Here is a 16,126-nt window from a genome sequence, read left to right on the forward strand (position 1 = left end):
CTCTCTCTCTCTCTCTCTCTCTCTCTCTCCTAGGTAAAGGGATAACATTTTATTTTTAAGGACTACTGATAAAGAAGGTTTCCCCAGCTTCTCTTAAAAACTCAAATTTGATGACACAGCATGGTCAGAGGACTGGTTGGTGTTTGGGAGGGCTTAGGGCTAATTCTAGCTGTGTTACAATCTAGCCATGTGACCTTCTGCAAGTCACAGAACCATTCCAGTCCTTAGTTTCCTGTTTTGCAAAAGAGGATAGTAGACCACATGATTGTCAAAATTATTCCAAATCTGAGAATTATCCAATTACATGACTCTAGAATGAGGTTCTTTCTAAATAGCATAGTGAAAGCCACATAGCATAATGGTCAGGAGTAGGGTTCTGGAGTTCCAATCCTGGGTATGACACTTACTAGCTGCATGACCTTGGACCAGTTTCTTAACCTCTGAAAGCTTCAGTCTATTATGTGGGAAACTGGGATAACAATAATGCATATATCATAAAGTCACTGTGAGGGCCTAAAGACCCACCACATCAGCAAGAGCATGAGAAAGTTCCACCATTAGTAGTAGTTGCCATTGGTGCCACCTGATCATTGTGCCAGCACTTCTATTATTAAGAAAGGAACAGTTCATAGACTAGAGCATTAGGCATTCTATTTATTATAAGGTATCACATTTTATGGTCTATACCAGGATTAGGAAGTCAATTACCTTTAATTTCAGAAACTCTAATTTGGGTTAAATTCCCCTGAAATGGTCAGGTGCACACTATCCCTTTGGGGAGATAAATGGCTCTAGGGTTAAGGAAGCATAAAAGAGGAACCAACAAAAGGCACAAGTACCCCTGGGTCTCAATATCTTCACCTGTTCTATTGGCCTCTTAGGTTATCATAGGGATTGCTAAAAAGAGCAAAAGACTTTGAAGAATATAGTGACATGAATAGCTGACCTGCCTAATTCTTGACTGAGCATCATATAAGTAATTCTAAGTATGTTAAATATGTGATTCAACCAGTTAAATGGATTAAAACTCCTAAGATTCATTTTTGATTTTGGATTCTCTACCCTACAATATCAGAAAAGAATCTATCTTTGGTGAGATGAAGAATGTAACATTTTTTTTCTAGAACAAAGAATTCTCCATCCAGCTGGAATTTTAACTGATAAAGGTTCTGTTTCTGTTTCATACTACACAGTCCAAAGCTAAAAGATATAAACCCAGTGTTGGGTTCTGAAATATCTATTTCACCCCTATTTCTCATATTCTCCACTCTATGTCATAAGTCTCCTTCAGCGTTTCCCTGGAAGACTAGGCTCCGTTTTAGTAACTCCTAACAGGTAACTCAGTGAAATCCTTGGTAGTTCACTCATCTCACTTCCTATCCTCACTACTGGCTATGTGACTAGTCAGTCTACTTCTGTAATCCAGCAGCACCTCTGCAGTTTTCAAATCATGTTGCTCAAATGCACATTCCTTGACCCTGAGGTTTATAGGATAAGGAAGCAGTTTACTCGATACCTTCTTGTCAGGTGTGAAAGGACTTCTTCTTTTTTTATTAAATTTAAGTTTATTGGGGTGACAATGGTTAGTAAAGTTACATAGGTTTCAGGTGTACAGTTCTGTAATATATCATCTATATATCACATGTGTTCACCACCCAGAGTGAAAGGGCTTCTTTAATTGTATTTTATTGTACAATTAGAGAAGTGTCCAGAGCTGCCCAAGTTCTCACTGCTAGAAACCTGTTCCCAGAGAATAGGGCAGTGGCTTAAGCCACTAACTGTTGTCCTACTCTGTCTCACACATATGGCAGACACTTTCAGAGGAAGAGTTCTGAAGCAGTGAATTCTGCTTGTCTGTTAGCCTATGGAATTAAATTCTTCTTTACTTAATTCCTTAATTAGTTGAAGTAAAGCGGAGATACTGATATCTTGCCACTTGGTTAATCTGCAAGGAACTGTATAAAGACTATAAAACCACTCACAGGATTATTCTGCCTCTTTGACCCTCTTCTCCTGGGAAGCCCCTAGCATTTTCTTACATGTTTACTTAGCCAGATAACCTCAAGCATCCAGGAAGAGGCAGAGCAAGGCCTTCGAAGATGAAGTTAGCAGATTTGGAAAGTAAAAAAGGGAAAAAAGATTTCTGCATTCAAAACAGGACATCATTTGCTGTTTTCCAACACATTATTCAAGAATAGGCTATACCTGTCATGTGCAAAGTGAGGAATAAACCCGATGTTCAAGAGCTCATGTGAGCAGAACAGAGGAGTGCTGCTGCAGCTCTGAGACCCTCTAAGATTGCATCCAATTACACTGCCAAGAAACTACAGATGCACGTTGCCTACACAGGTACAAGTGTGACTGGGGCTATACTATAAAACTCTCAGGCTATGGCACATTGGTCCCAGGTGTACTTGTCCATCTGCTACACGTTCAGGCCCCCTACCCTCTTAAGCACTTTATAGACAGGCACTAGGGCAGGGGACCACCTACATGTGCCCCAAAGACAATGGCAGATAAAGTTACAAGTGACAGAGTAGGACTACAGAGGGTCCAAACCCAGGCCAGTAAAACAGTGACTACACAGGAAGTCCAGTCACAGATGAACTTGAGGATGTTCCAGGGCCAGGCAACTGTGGCAAAGCAACAGGGCTCAGCAATGGTGACCAGAATGCGGGCACCCCAGCAGTTATCTCCATTGGTTCAGCTAGAGCAGGGGTCGGCAAACTTTTGAGATGGAATGTACCCAAAGATCCGCATGTGGCTCGCGAGCCGCAGTTTGCTGACCCCTGATAGAGAATGTTAAAGAGCTGATCTGCACTCATCTGCATCACATCCATAATGACCACATTATAGATACATGTGTGACTTTAGATTTCACTCTGTTCTCTCAATGTAGAATAAATCAAGGGAAGGAGAGCAGTAAACAGAAATTTTCATTGTGTGAAATAGCTTATTTTGCACTAGCTTAAGTGTTCCTTTGTAATTATTTTTCCACCTCTTCAAAAACATTCACTGAATATTTTGTATGTGTCCAGTCTTTTGAGATTCACAGATAAAATAACCTAGTTATATAGACACAGCGGCCTGTGGTCTGGGAGGGGAGGGCAAAGTGGTACCCAAAGGTGTTTGGTTCCTGCTTGTATACAACTGTATGTCATACTTCTATAATTGTATTGTAAATGTCTTAAAGGCAGGGATCCTCTCTTCTGACATTCTGGCCTTCACCTAAAGGAGGTTGGGAGGTCATCTGATACTAGTTAACAAGTTGCATGTGTACCATGAGAAAGGAACAGAGTCCAGGGGGTTAAGGTTTCTAACACTGACAACAGCAGAGAAATCGGAGGTGTGAGACTAATCCTTTTCTCTCTACAGAAAATTCATTAGTTCACTGTGACAACTCATGCAGAATTCAGAAAAAAAGAGACAACAGTCTACTCTCAGAACAAATAGCAGTTTGCTGTTCCCAACAAGGCAAAGAACATTTCTGAAACTGAGGTAAGGATGTGTGACCAAGGGAGTGAGAGAGAGAGTGTGAGTGTATGTGTGTGTGTGTGTGTGTGTGTGTGTGATGCATACATTTGGGAAAAACCTTTTATCAGGTACAGGGAACATAGAGGTTGTGAAAGGGATCTAGCCTGGTTATATCCATGTAAGCAAATGTGTGCGTGCGTGTGTGCATGCATGTGTGCGCATGCAGCATTGGATCCCCACCCTCTGCACTGGTTGTGCTGTGTAGCCAGGGAAACACCTGGCAGGCACACTCTGACTCCAACAGACTGCATATTGAGACGCTTTGCGCGCCAGCTGAGGATTCTGCCTTAGCGCGCGGGCTGGAGGAGAGGCGAGGAAAGTCTCCGATCTGCTGAGATCCCCAGACTCAGCAGCCCGGGCGCCGCCTGTGTCTCCACGTGCCTCACCTCCCTCTTCCCCAACCCGCCGGGTCTGCCCACCTCTAAGTAGTCGGCGTGGGAGTCCCTTTGCTGCTCAGCGTGTTTCTTAGAGTATTGTTTTCTGTGCTCCAGCTGCCGAAATTGCCGTGGGTTGCGAGGAATAATACCTCATGGCGACCTCTTCACCGCGGCCAGTTTCTCTCCCGGTGGATTGTTATAAACAATTTTGAGAGCTTTTTAAAAGACGATATTTTCTCAAAATTATAATTTGCTGTATTCAGATTAGCTCACCTCAAAGGAAAGTCTATAAATTACTGAGCATCTTTTATGGTCTGCATAAATTAAACATAGATAGAACATCGACAGAATTCATTTTATTGGTTCCTAATCACACATGGCAATGTTCCGCTCTACATCTACAAAATTCATGTATGATAATTCAGAAGAAATAAGAGTGGATGGCTCTCTCCTAAGGAAGTTGCACACATGTCTTTCCACTGACTCGTTCCCTTTTGAAAATCCAGATTCCATACTTTTCTCCTATGGCTGGTATTCAGAGCAGACACAGTGGGTGCCAGGAGGGTCTGGAGGCCACAGGGATTAAGGCATGTCTGGGCTGCAGATGCATCTGTTATTCAAATGGATCTCTGAGTCAGAATGGAAGCAACCAACAGGAAAATATTCTTCATAATAACATGGAATTTTAGAGTTCATCCAGCCAATTTCCTTTCATTTCAGGGATGTGTAAACTAAGGTTCAGAGGAGAGAGTTCACTTAGAAATGCTCACAGCACCTGAGTCATGGTTACCTCTCCACTTCAGAGTCAGTTCTGTGAGGACTCTGGCTATTGGTTGTCCCAGGATTCCCATACCCCCAGATCCTGCTGCCATTAGTGGAGTCTTGCTTACATCACCCTCTATTCTTACCTTCTCCTCAAGAGAGAGGCAGGCCAGCTCCTGCTACGGGCTAACCCCTTCACCTGTGTTCTTGATGATGCCTCTCTAAACTAGCTATTTCCCCATTTCCTCAGGTGTCTCAGCCCATGGCATTGCTTTTATCAAACCGATGTTATCAGGAGAGGGTGCCATTCCAAGTTTGTTGTTTATGTTTTGGTTCTATTTATTTAACTACATCCTCATCTGTCTCTGTTTTCCAGGCTGAGGAAAAGATGTCATCCTAAAGCTGGACTGAAGATCTGCACTGCTGGACCCTTCCCTCCTGCTTCCTTGGGAAACACACTCCCTTAGCTATCTACTTTCTAACGTTTCTGTTTCTCTCTCTCTCCTGATTCCTTCCTTAACACATAACGTTTTCAAATGCCTTCCCCCTTTAAAATATCCTTTAATTGTAAATGACCCTCTGTCTATAGTCCTGTTTCTCTCTCTTCCTTTTCAGCTAAGCTTTTGACACGTTTAATCTCAGTCTATACATCCTCATTTTCTACTCTTGCCTTGACCCTGCAGACTGCCTTCAGTCCTCTCCATATGTAGTGAATGCATGTTATTTTTGATCACTCAATATCAATTCACCCATCCATCCTTGATTCCCCATTCCTATGGACAGGAACATGCTTAATTTTGTAGTCCCAGCCTCTTCTGTCTATTTACATTGACTGGTCTACAACATATGCTCCTTAACTGAAGGAATCCCTTCCCACTTTGGCTGTGATGCTCCTCTGTCACCTTTCCCTTTTCTTTTCTGTACTTTCAGTCTCTGCTTCCAATTGTATCTTCTTTTCAGATTCCCAGTTATGCTCATGTCTATACACACACACACACACACACACACACACACACACACCACTGCAATCATATCTTGACCCTGCTTCCCTTCTAGGTACTGCTCTATCTCTTTCCTTTGACTCATTTCTCTAAGAACAAGCTGCACTATTGTTTTTACCACACACAAAGCCACAATTTCATTGCCATTGGGTTCATGGTTCTATCACACCAGTGAAACCTGGTGTGTACCAAAGGCCTCTTAGGTATTAACAGGAAGGCACTGTGGAATTGGGGAGAGAGCCTGGGCTTTGGAACTAGACAGGCCAAGATTTAAATTCTAGCTCTATGCCCTTGGCCAAATTATTTAACTTCATTGAGCCTTAGTTTCTTAATTTAAAAATAGGAATCTTTCTATGAGTTTCATAGGATAGCTGTGATAATTAAGAGAAATAAGGCTTGTTAAATCATTTAGCAGAATGCCTGGCATAGAGCAAGTGCTCAACATATTTTATCTACCTCCCTCTCCTAAGTCCCAGGTACCTGGCCTCTCTGCAGCTTTTGTCACGCTGCTCACCTTCTTCTTATTATGGAAACTCTATCCTCTGTTACTTCTCATGATTTTGGGGTCTCTTAGTTCTCACAGTATTTCTCTTTCTCTTCTTTCCAGACCTCATTCCTAGCTCTTCCCTTTTCTGCCCCTAGATATAGATATTTTCCAGTGTTCTGTCTTTAGCCCTTCTCTTTTCTGTTTTCTCCCAAGAATGCCATGCTTCTGTTACAGTGGTTATCACTTAGCATTGTAAATTTTTTTGTTTGCCTGTCTTTCTATCCTTTAGAATGTGCCAGGTATTTTCATCATGTTATCACCAGTCTAGTACAAATCCTGGCACATAGTAGGTGCTCAGTAAATGAAAGGAGACTCTCTCATTTAATAGTTTGTCTCTATGTCTTCAGTTCACATATCCCTCCCGAGCTTTCTGCAAAGTCCCACATCGTTGTCTATTCAGCGTTTCAAACTCGGCATGTCCAAAATGAATAATGTTGCCTTTTTCTTAGACCTGCTCTTCTTTTTGGGGGTGGGGGTGGGGTGAGGTAGGTGGGAAAGGATGCTCAGTCTTGATTTGTAGCCATTACATCAATCCAGGTCACAATGGTAGAAACCTGGGTTCATATTCAAGTTCTTTTCCCTTATCAGCACCCCCAGTAACACCAAAATTATGTATTCCCATAAACTCCTGGTGCCAGCACACAGTTCCAGCCCATATCGTCTTTCACCCAGAGTCTTGCTCTACCTAATTTGTTTCCATGCCCTTCTGTCACCTTTCTAAACTTTTCTTTAGTGGCCACTAGAATTGTTTTTCAGCAATACTAATTAGAACATATGATTCACCAACTCAGTGCCTTCTATTACAAGAAAATACACCATCCATTTGCTTTGTCTACCTTTGCTTGATCCTAGAAAGGCATTGCAGACCACCACTGAGAAGTCCTCAACCAGCTTTCCAGCTTCAGAGTCACTATACTTCCCCAACAACTCTAACAGAGCTACACCAGGCCACTTGCTCTTTCCCCATCTTGCCAATCACTCCTCTTTCTCTGTGTTTTTCCTAAAGTGGTTATTATTTCAATCTTACATTTAAAGTTCTGTCTCTTATTAAGGTCCACCTCCTCACCACATTCTCCATGAAGTCTTCCAAGATTCCCACAGGCAGAACTGGTCCCTTTACTGCTGTCATCATTCTGACCCGCATGTATTATAGTTAATTGTTCATATGGTTCTATAGTACCATATTTTATGTTCTTTGAGGACAAGTGAATTATACATATCTTTGTGTTTCTTCATGCAAGGTATATAGTAAGTGTATCATTAAATGTTGGATATACTGTGCTGAAAAGGAATTAGAAAGCCTACTTTTGGGTTAATTTTGGATTAATTTGTGAACAAAACCAATCAGGCTCTTTGGTTGATTTTCTAACTTTTTAGAGAGGACCTTTGGGTAGAGAGAACCTCAAAGATTCAGTGGGGTAGCTAGGGAGTCACATTTTATGGAAGAGCTGGTTGCCACAGAGAGCACTGTAGAGGGTCCCTGTCTTGCTGCCGATAGCTCAGTACCAGTTAGTGCCTCGTGTCTGGGGTGACATGCTGGGTGGAAGTGACATGAAGTGTGGCAGTCCCTGGGTGGGAATTGTCACAGGTTACAGTGCTGAGTTCCTCTCTTATCTCTCTAGTTTTGTGTTAAAGTTATGGAGGAAGATAAGTCTTAAATCAGCGATATGAACATGATCATTGAAATAGTTGGCAGTAGATTGAAACGGGGAGGAATTTTTTTGAATAAATACAAATTAATCAAAGTTAGGACTATAATTACCCAGGTCACAATATAGCCATCTTAAATATCCAGTTCATTAGGAGAGATCTATGAAAGGTAATAGTGAGAGTTCAAGAAAGAAAATATCAGAAATGTCTACAAAAAGAATTTGTCTCTTTCCTTTTATGGATGATTTTGAGTCGTGGAACAACTCAAGAGATTCTGCAGAAAATATTACTATTTTGTACTGTTAATCTTACTGCTAAGCAATATTTCCACATTTTTACAAAGGGGCAACCTTGCTTCTCTCTTGCTTCTTCCACTGATCCTTGATCTGGTGGCTTTTGTAGAATAGCTGACATTCTTTGTTGTATGTGACAGGGGCACTTGGAATCTTAATATACCTTCCTTGCATGTGAATTAGAAAGTTAATTCTGATTTCTAGTGGTCATTTTAAACTTTATTCTTTCATTACTCTTTTAGTGACAAATGTTGTGAAAGGAATTATAGGTCAACCTCTTTGGGTAAATAATAATCTTTAAAGCTTCAATTTCTCCCTCCCATCCTCTGTATTGATAGACATTAACATCATGGTCCCTACTTCTCTTAGCTCTAAAATACTTTATCACCTGTTATCAGAACTATTCAGAACAAGTCCACAATAATTTTCCTACTTGACGATGAGATCTCATTTGGATTTTTAATATGCAGGCATATTCTAATGATGTCTTCATAAAACTGACTAAATACGTCTAGAAATCATTAGCTTAAATTACCAGTGCAAAAATCTCCTTTGGGAATTCCACAGATTTGGTTATAAGACTTCTGGCAGATGGATGAGTACAACAACAAAACAGAGTTTGTGAATCTCCACACAAACAGTGTAAATGGGAATGCCTGGGAAATAGGCGACTGGATGAAAAGCTAACTCTCCCTCAGGTGGGTTCATTAAAGAGGGAAAACAATCACAACACACTCCAGTGCAACTTAAATGCCAGATGTGCAGCCATCGGCAGGTGCCAGGCAAACTGAGAAGGGTCCCTTCCCAGAACACATAGGCTGAAAGGGTATGCTCTGTGGTGACAAGGAAGTCTTAGATAATGACAGGTCCTGGCAGATGTACCGGCACCCTGCTGGAGGGAAGTGCAGTGTCTGTGTCTTTTGCACCAGGTGCTGCGACAGGAAAGGGCTCCCAGAGGCTCCAAAACCTGCAATTACAGCTGCCTGATGCAGAGTGCTTCAGGGCAAAAATCAGGGAAAAGCGGGTTCCCAGCTCTGACTTAATGAATCGGCAGCAAGTCTGTGTAAACAAACGGGCAGCTGCCTCACTCATGCCTAATTCATGAAGGACACACCATGTGCAATAAACATGTAAGTAGGTAGTTGTTGCCCTTAAAAACCATGTCATTTTGATTTCTTTGGTGGTTTGTTGTTGCTGTCTTAAGCATGGAAAATGGGGAAGTCGTCTGTAGACAAATGTGCTGGAATAAGTCAGCACCTTGTCCTGGAAAGAATGTGACCTCTTGTCAAAACCCCCAAATCATGCCAGACATTTCAAGGACACATGCCATTAAAATCATTACTAATTGAAGACAGACCCATCCACGGGGCTGATGGTAATGAGGTGAGAACACTTCAGAGTTCACCACATCCCCACAAACCTGAAAAAGATTTGGAAGGATTAAGAAAAAAAAAAAAAGCTTAGCAAACCTAAAATTACTGAGTTACTTTAAGCCTGTGGGCTTCCATTTATGGGTAAACCTGAACCCTAGTCACCCTTTCCCCTTCAGCTGCATCCTGTTAGTTGAAATTTCTATGGTTATTTGTCAAAAGGAATAGTTTCCATAAAAAAATCCACAGTGACCATCCTGTATGGGACAGGTCCAAGGACCTGATGAAAGAAATAGAGATCACTACTGCATAGCGTTTTTATTTTTTACTTTTCGAAAGCCAGGTAACTCGAAATGAAACCGGGCTCCCTGCAAAATGTGCCATGTCCAAGAGACAGTGGGCTTTATTCTAAGAGGTTTTTCTTTAATTGTAGTAATTTTACAGCACAATCTTCTTTAAACCTTTTAGCCAAAGACTACATTGTCCTCATCTTTCCTTAAAGTAAAAGGGTTTATTGTATAAAAATAGCTCACCTCCTAAGTCACTGAGTCTGGAGACAGCGTACTTTTGAATTTTAATTAAGCAACAAATACATGTGTGCCATTATTTTTTTTTAAATCCAGTAGTAGTTACTTTTAATAATTTACTACTTTTCAATATAATTTACCTTGGGATTATTTTAAGTTAGCTCTGATGCAAATATGTAAAATTGTGAGGTAGTAAATAACTTTTAAGTAATAGTTATTGTGAAAGTACAGTGCAGTACTGAGAAAGCAGTCTCCAGGTACCTTTTTCCCTTTATTGTATGCAGGCATTCAACAAATATTTCTTAAATGAATGTAGGATTCAGAATTAATCATATGTATCAGGGGAACACACCCAGGTACCTGAAAACATAAAATACTGAGCTTAGCTCTTCACATGTAACCTACCATCTGCTAACTGCTCTCTGACAGTAAGCTGGATGAATTCTCATTTGTTCATTTCCCTTGGCATTTAATGAGTGCCCAGAGGGAGAGACCAAGAATTTATAAACAAGGTTGTGAGGCTGTCTCTCCTTAAAGGAGCTTGCTTTCTGGTGGAGTTGACAATTTTTTCCCTCAGTAAGTCATTGCTGTTTGCACAACAAAAGGAGGTGGATTTGGGTGGGGAAAAAAAGGTAAACACTGATTAGGTCTTAGGTTTGTAGGTAGAAAGGTAAGAGTTGCATTAATACCCATATTTATTAAGTCCTAAGAATGGGGCAGGAACTTCTCTAACCACTTGACATATAGAAACTCATTTAATCTTTACAAGAATCCAGGGAAGTAGGTTCCCAGGTGAAAGATTGGTAGTGAAGAGGCTCAGCGATCTCCTCCAGGCCAGTCATACAGCGGGCACCTGCCACCCCAGGCTCTAGGCCAGCCCCCTGCTCTCAATGTCTCCCAGCAGAGGGGATGGAAGTACATGAATTGTTTTTATACTTTTAGTACATGAAATTTTGCTTTGTAAGTTTTTATACTTTGTATAATGGTCCCATAACATCTCCCCTCTTGTCAGTTTAGTTATATCCTCTAGCACACAGCAAATTTTACATTTTAAAACAGTCAAATTTCCCTATCCTTTTCTTGAACGTGTTGACTTTTGGTATGTTTGAAGCATTCTTAAAACAAACAAACAAACAAAAAAGGTTGTAAATATTTTTCTCTAAGATTTAAAGCTTTATTTGTTATATTTTTGTCTTTATCTGGTGCTCATTTTGGGGGGTTTTATAAACGAGGAATTTTTTTTTGTCCACATGGATACCCAAATGTCTCAGCTTAATCGATTGAAAAGCTCACATTTTTCCCACTTCTTACATATTTTTCATACATATGCCTACAATCAACATCTGGGCTCTCTATTTTGATCTGTTGGTCTATTTATCTCTTCTCAATTTGTGGTACCTATAATATTCCCTTCTCCTATGTCCTTGTCTGGCTTTGATAACAAGGTTATACTAGCTGTGTAAAATAAAATGGGGGAGCAGTCTTTCTTTTTCTCTGCTCCTACAATAATTCTTATAATTTACATTATCCATTCTATGAATATTTAGTAGAACATACCTGTAAATATATTCAGAACTGGTACTTTTCCATGGGTCAATTTTGAATCGTAATTCACTTTAAAAATAATTATTGTCTATTCAAAACTTCTGTTTCTTTATGAGTCAGTTTTGGAAAATCATTTATTGAAAAAATTACCTAATTTATCTAAATTTTCAAATTTATTATTAGTTATCCATATTATCTATTATGATAAAAATCTTTTTTTTTAAAGATTTTTATTGGGGAATGGGAACAGACAAGTTGCTCTCCTTTTGGTCTTCAATCTAGTTGTAGAGGACGTTGCTTCACTGGCCCAAGTTGGCACCATCATTACGTTCTTTCCAGGCAAGGCAGATCAGTCGCTGGCTTCTGGACAGCCTCTAACGCTGGTTGCTGGCTACATACGGTAGCCCATGGCAACCCACTGCCACAGTGGGCTGCAGCCTACGCCATCGCCGGTTACTCATGGCAGCCCAGCTCCAGGTTGAGCTCTTGTTCAGCATCTTAGCTGTGGAGGGCAGTGTCACTGGCCCTCATATGTGGGATCCAAACCGGGGCCCTCTGGTGTCCCAAGCCAGTTCTTAACCAACGCGCCACTTGGCCGGCCCCAAAATCTTTATTCTTTGTGTTTTTCTTCCTCTTACTTCTGATTGCCAGATGTTTGACTATTTCATTAGTCTTTTCAAAAAACCTTTTTGATTATGTTAATTTTTATTATTGTTGCTTTGCTTTTTATTTAATAATTTTCTGTTCTTTTATTTATTATTTCCTCTTTTCTGTTCTTCATATATCTTCTTGAATTAGATGCTTAGTCTTTCTTCTTTTCTAATAACACTTAAGATATATATATATATATATATATATATATATATATATATATATATATATATCCTTTTAGGTACCACCTTATTTTCATCCTACAAGTTTACTAACGGCACTTTATGATTCAGAGTTCTAAATGTTTTCTAATTTATATTGGGATGTTTTACTTTGACCCATGAGTTAGTGGAAGTGCTTTCTCACCCAGATCCTAAGTGAAGATCAGTTTGCTTCCTTGTTCTATCCCTGTTCTGGTGCCTGGCTGGCATTCCTTTTCCGCACACCATCCCCAACCCCGTCTGCCCTTTCTCTGTGTATCTACCATTTGGGGGTTTAGGTTTCATGTGACAGTCTCAGTTCAAATTCTTAGCACTTCACAGGTCCAAGATGTTATCTTCTGTTCTTGGTGGGCTTTAAAACTCAAGATCCAAGATCATGAAGACTGAAGGCCCCACTCTTACTCACTCCAGACTGACACACATCACCTTGCCGGCCTCTGAAGGGCAGCCACAGTGTCCACTGTCTCTCTGGTTTCTAGTCTTCACTTTTTTCCTGTCGTGTAGTAATATAGTTTCTTGATAGCTAAGCTAAACATTTTAAACATATATATTTACATATACAGGTGATATACACAAGCATATTAAAATACATATTTATATTTTATCTAGAATTTGTAGATTTTTGTAGGAGGAAGGTTTTCAGATTATTTAGTTTGCCATTTTTGCTAGAATTTAAGTAACTATGATTTCTTAAAATCTCTCTTTTTCCCAGTGTGTGCTTCCTGATACCTTCTAAAAAAGCTTTTTTAGGAAAAAACAGCATTATTTAAGTATAATTGATATACGAAGAACTTCACGTTTAATGTGTACTATTTGATGAGTTTTGACATATGCACACAACCTTGATGCCATCACCATAATCAACATAATAGACATATTCAACACTTCACAAAGTTTCCTGTGTCCCTTTGTTTTATGGGTTTGTTTGTTTATGTATGTATGTATGTGTGTATGTATGTATGTATGTATGCATATATGCATATTTAGTTAGTGGTAAGACAACTTAACATGAGATTTACCCTCTTAACAAATTAAGTGCACAATACAGTATTGTTAACTGTAAGCACTATTTGTACAGCAAATCTCTAGAAATCATCTAGCATAACTGAAACTTTATATCCATTAAACATCAACTCCCCCTTTCCTCCTCTTCTCAGCCCTCGAAAACCACTATTGTGTTCTCTGCTTCTGCGAATTTGGCTGTTTTAGATAACTCATGTAAGTGGAATCATGCAGTATTTGTCTTTCTGTGTGTGACTGGCTTATTTCACTTTGTATAATGTCCTCCAGGTTCATCCATGTTGTCAAATGGCAGGATTTCCTTCTTTAATAGGGCTGGCCAAGAATCTTATGAAACACCCCCTTTATGGTTTCTGCCCGAATATTTCAATTCTTTTTTTAAAATTTTTATTGTTAGTTTCAGATGTACAGAACAATGCAATAGTTATCCTTTTCACCCTCACAAATTAACAACCCCCCTCCCCCCATGTACTGCCCTCCCACCCCCAATATCATGCTTGTCTATTACAATTCCATTGATTCCATTCCCACTCTCTACTCCATGTCCCGTGACTATATGTATATATAATTATAGTTGACATACAATATTATTCAACATCAGCTTCAGAAATACAGTGCGGTTGACATTAGAAATTTACCCTCAGCAAAGACAGCCCAGAGCTTAGAATTGATTTCAATTCTAAGCTGACCTCTGGGCTGTCTTTGCTGAGGGTAAATCTCTAATGTCAACTTCTGTAAGAAGTAATAGGTTGTTGAGTTGGGCAAAATCATAGAATTGACTGTACTATAAAACAAAGCAATTGCCCACTATGTATTTTCTCATTTTAAAAATCACTTTGGAAATAATCCTATGGCATACCAGCACACCACTACCAAGATTATAACTACTTAAAAGATTCCTGGTTAAATAAAAATAGCACTCATCAAAAGTTAAGACAGATAAAGCAATCCAAAACTCCAGGGGCAGACTAGGATCTCCATTTTGCAGGTTAGGAAATGGAGGCACCGGAAAGTAAAATCTGAGCAAGAGGAAATGCTGGAATTCTAATGTAAGGATTGAATCCAATGCTGCACACTGTTTTAGAGTCAATTTTCCTGAATTAGGGAATGTAGTCATGTCTAATGTGACACCCATTGAGTTTTGACACCCAACAACTAGCATTCATACTTAGAGGTATTTTTGTGTTTTCCATATAGCCAGATAACAACTGCTTTTAAATTCTGAGTGCCTTTCCTGTCTGTTGCTATTGAAACAGACAAAAGCAATTCAGACTATGTTTACTGATAATTCACAAGTAAGTGCAACAACGGTAGGAGGAGCTGTAGTAGTTAATGTTTTCTGGGGTACACGAAATACTACTTCAAAAGCTTGCTCTTGCCTTACTTCATATTACCAATAAGCAAGGAACAAATGGACATGTAGGTGGAAAGCTGACTTACCCTTCCCACTTCCACAAGGTTGGTCACCATTATTATGCTTGCGGTGTTTTCGTGCCACACCATCCTCCAGAAGTCGTAGATGGTCTCTTGCATTGGTCCTGCAGCAAAACAGAACAGAGACTTTTTTTTTTCTTTGTAAGTTTGCAACTGGAAAATTTCTGGGTTTGCAAATAAATCTACTAATACCCACATGCAGTTCCCTCATTTTTATAGATGGACACAGCTCTCTTTTCTAGTGTTGATGCAGAAAGGTACTCTTTCTGAAAGAGCACCTATAGAAATACTGAGTTTTTCATTCATGGCTGAATTTTCTCATGTCATCAAACATATCTGCATCTGAGCTCTTTTTACCCCTTTTAAACTATTATCATGAAAGAAAGTTATTTCTACATCATTTAACTATTCATCTCCATAACACGCAAGAGTGAAATTTAAAAAAATGGATAACATTACTCTTCCCACTAACAATTGGCAGATATCTCAGGGAAATGGTATATAGAATGAAATGAGCCTCTATTGGAAAAATGGCTTTTTTTTCCTAATATTTTTCTTATTCTGTGCCATCTGTCAAATTAATCCATTTTTTTTCTGACTTCCTAAAGTGAGAGAGAAGTTAAGAGTTTTAAGCAATTGTACTTCCTGTCACTGAACATGATCAGCATCTCCTTCCTTAGCTCTTGGGAGACATGAGTATTAAAAAACTCTTTCTAATGGAATGGGATAAACAAGTGGGAAAGTATGCATTATGAAATGTCAGTGTAATAGACACTAGCAAGTATAGAAAGTTGAAATTTAAAATTTCTTTTAATTCAGACTTTTAAAAACCTCAAAACTCTATTTAATGCTCATGCATATTTGAGGGTGTAAATGTAACACAATAATTCTTTATAAGAGAAGCAGAAATACAAGGAAATGAGAAAAATACAACTTCAAAGGCATAGAGAGTCACATGCTATATGTGGAATCAGACAAATGTTCAGGACCAAGTTCTACTGTAGTATCTTGACATTGCATAGTACTGGATTTGGAGCTCAAATATTTGCATTTGAAATTTGCTTCTGTCTTTTAACTAGCTGTGTGATTTTGGGCAATTTACTTAGCCACTGTGAGCTTCAGTGTCTTCATCTTTCTTTACTTACATACTGATTTCAATAACACTTCTCAGGGTTATTTTGAGAATTTGTAAAA

At 39.4% G+C, this 16,126-nt stretch overlaps 1 protein-coding gene across 5 annotated transcripts in view; it reads right to left on the reverse strand.

The window, feature by feature from the left end:
- Positions 1–16,126, reverse strand: part of PTPRM (protein tyrosine phosphatase receptor type M) — a 672,175-nt gene that overhangs the window by 45,411 nt on the left and 610,638 nt on the right. For all 5 annotated transcript variants that reach the window (XM_019649948.1, XM_019649947.1, XM_019649950.1 and 2 more), the window contains one exon: positions 14,939–15,036. In XM_019649948.1, the coding sequence (XP_019505493.1) occupies positions 14,939–15,036 (98 nt within the window). The remainder of the gene's footprint in view (positions 1–14,938; positions 15,037–16,126) is intronic.

This window comes from Hipposideros armiger, unplaced genomic scaffold (assembly GCF_001890085.2).
Source record: "Hipposideros armiger isolate ML-2016 unplaced genomic scaffold, ASM189008v1 scaffold_136, whole genome shotgun sequence".
In the NCBI taxonomy this organism is placed as follows: domain Eukaryota; kingdom Metazoa; phylum Chordata; class Mammalia; order Chiroptera; family Hipposideridae; genus Hipposideros; species Hipposideros armiger.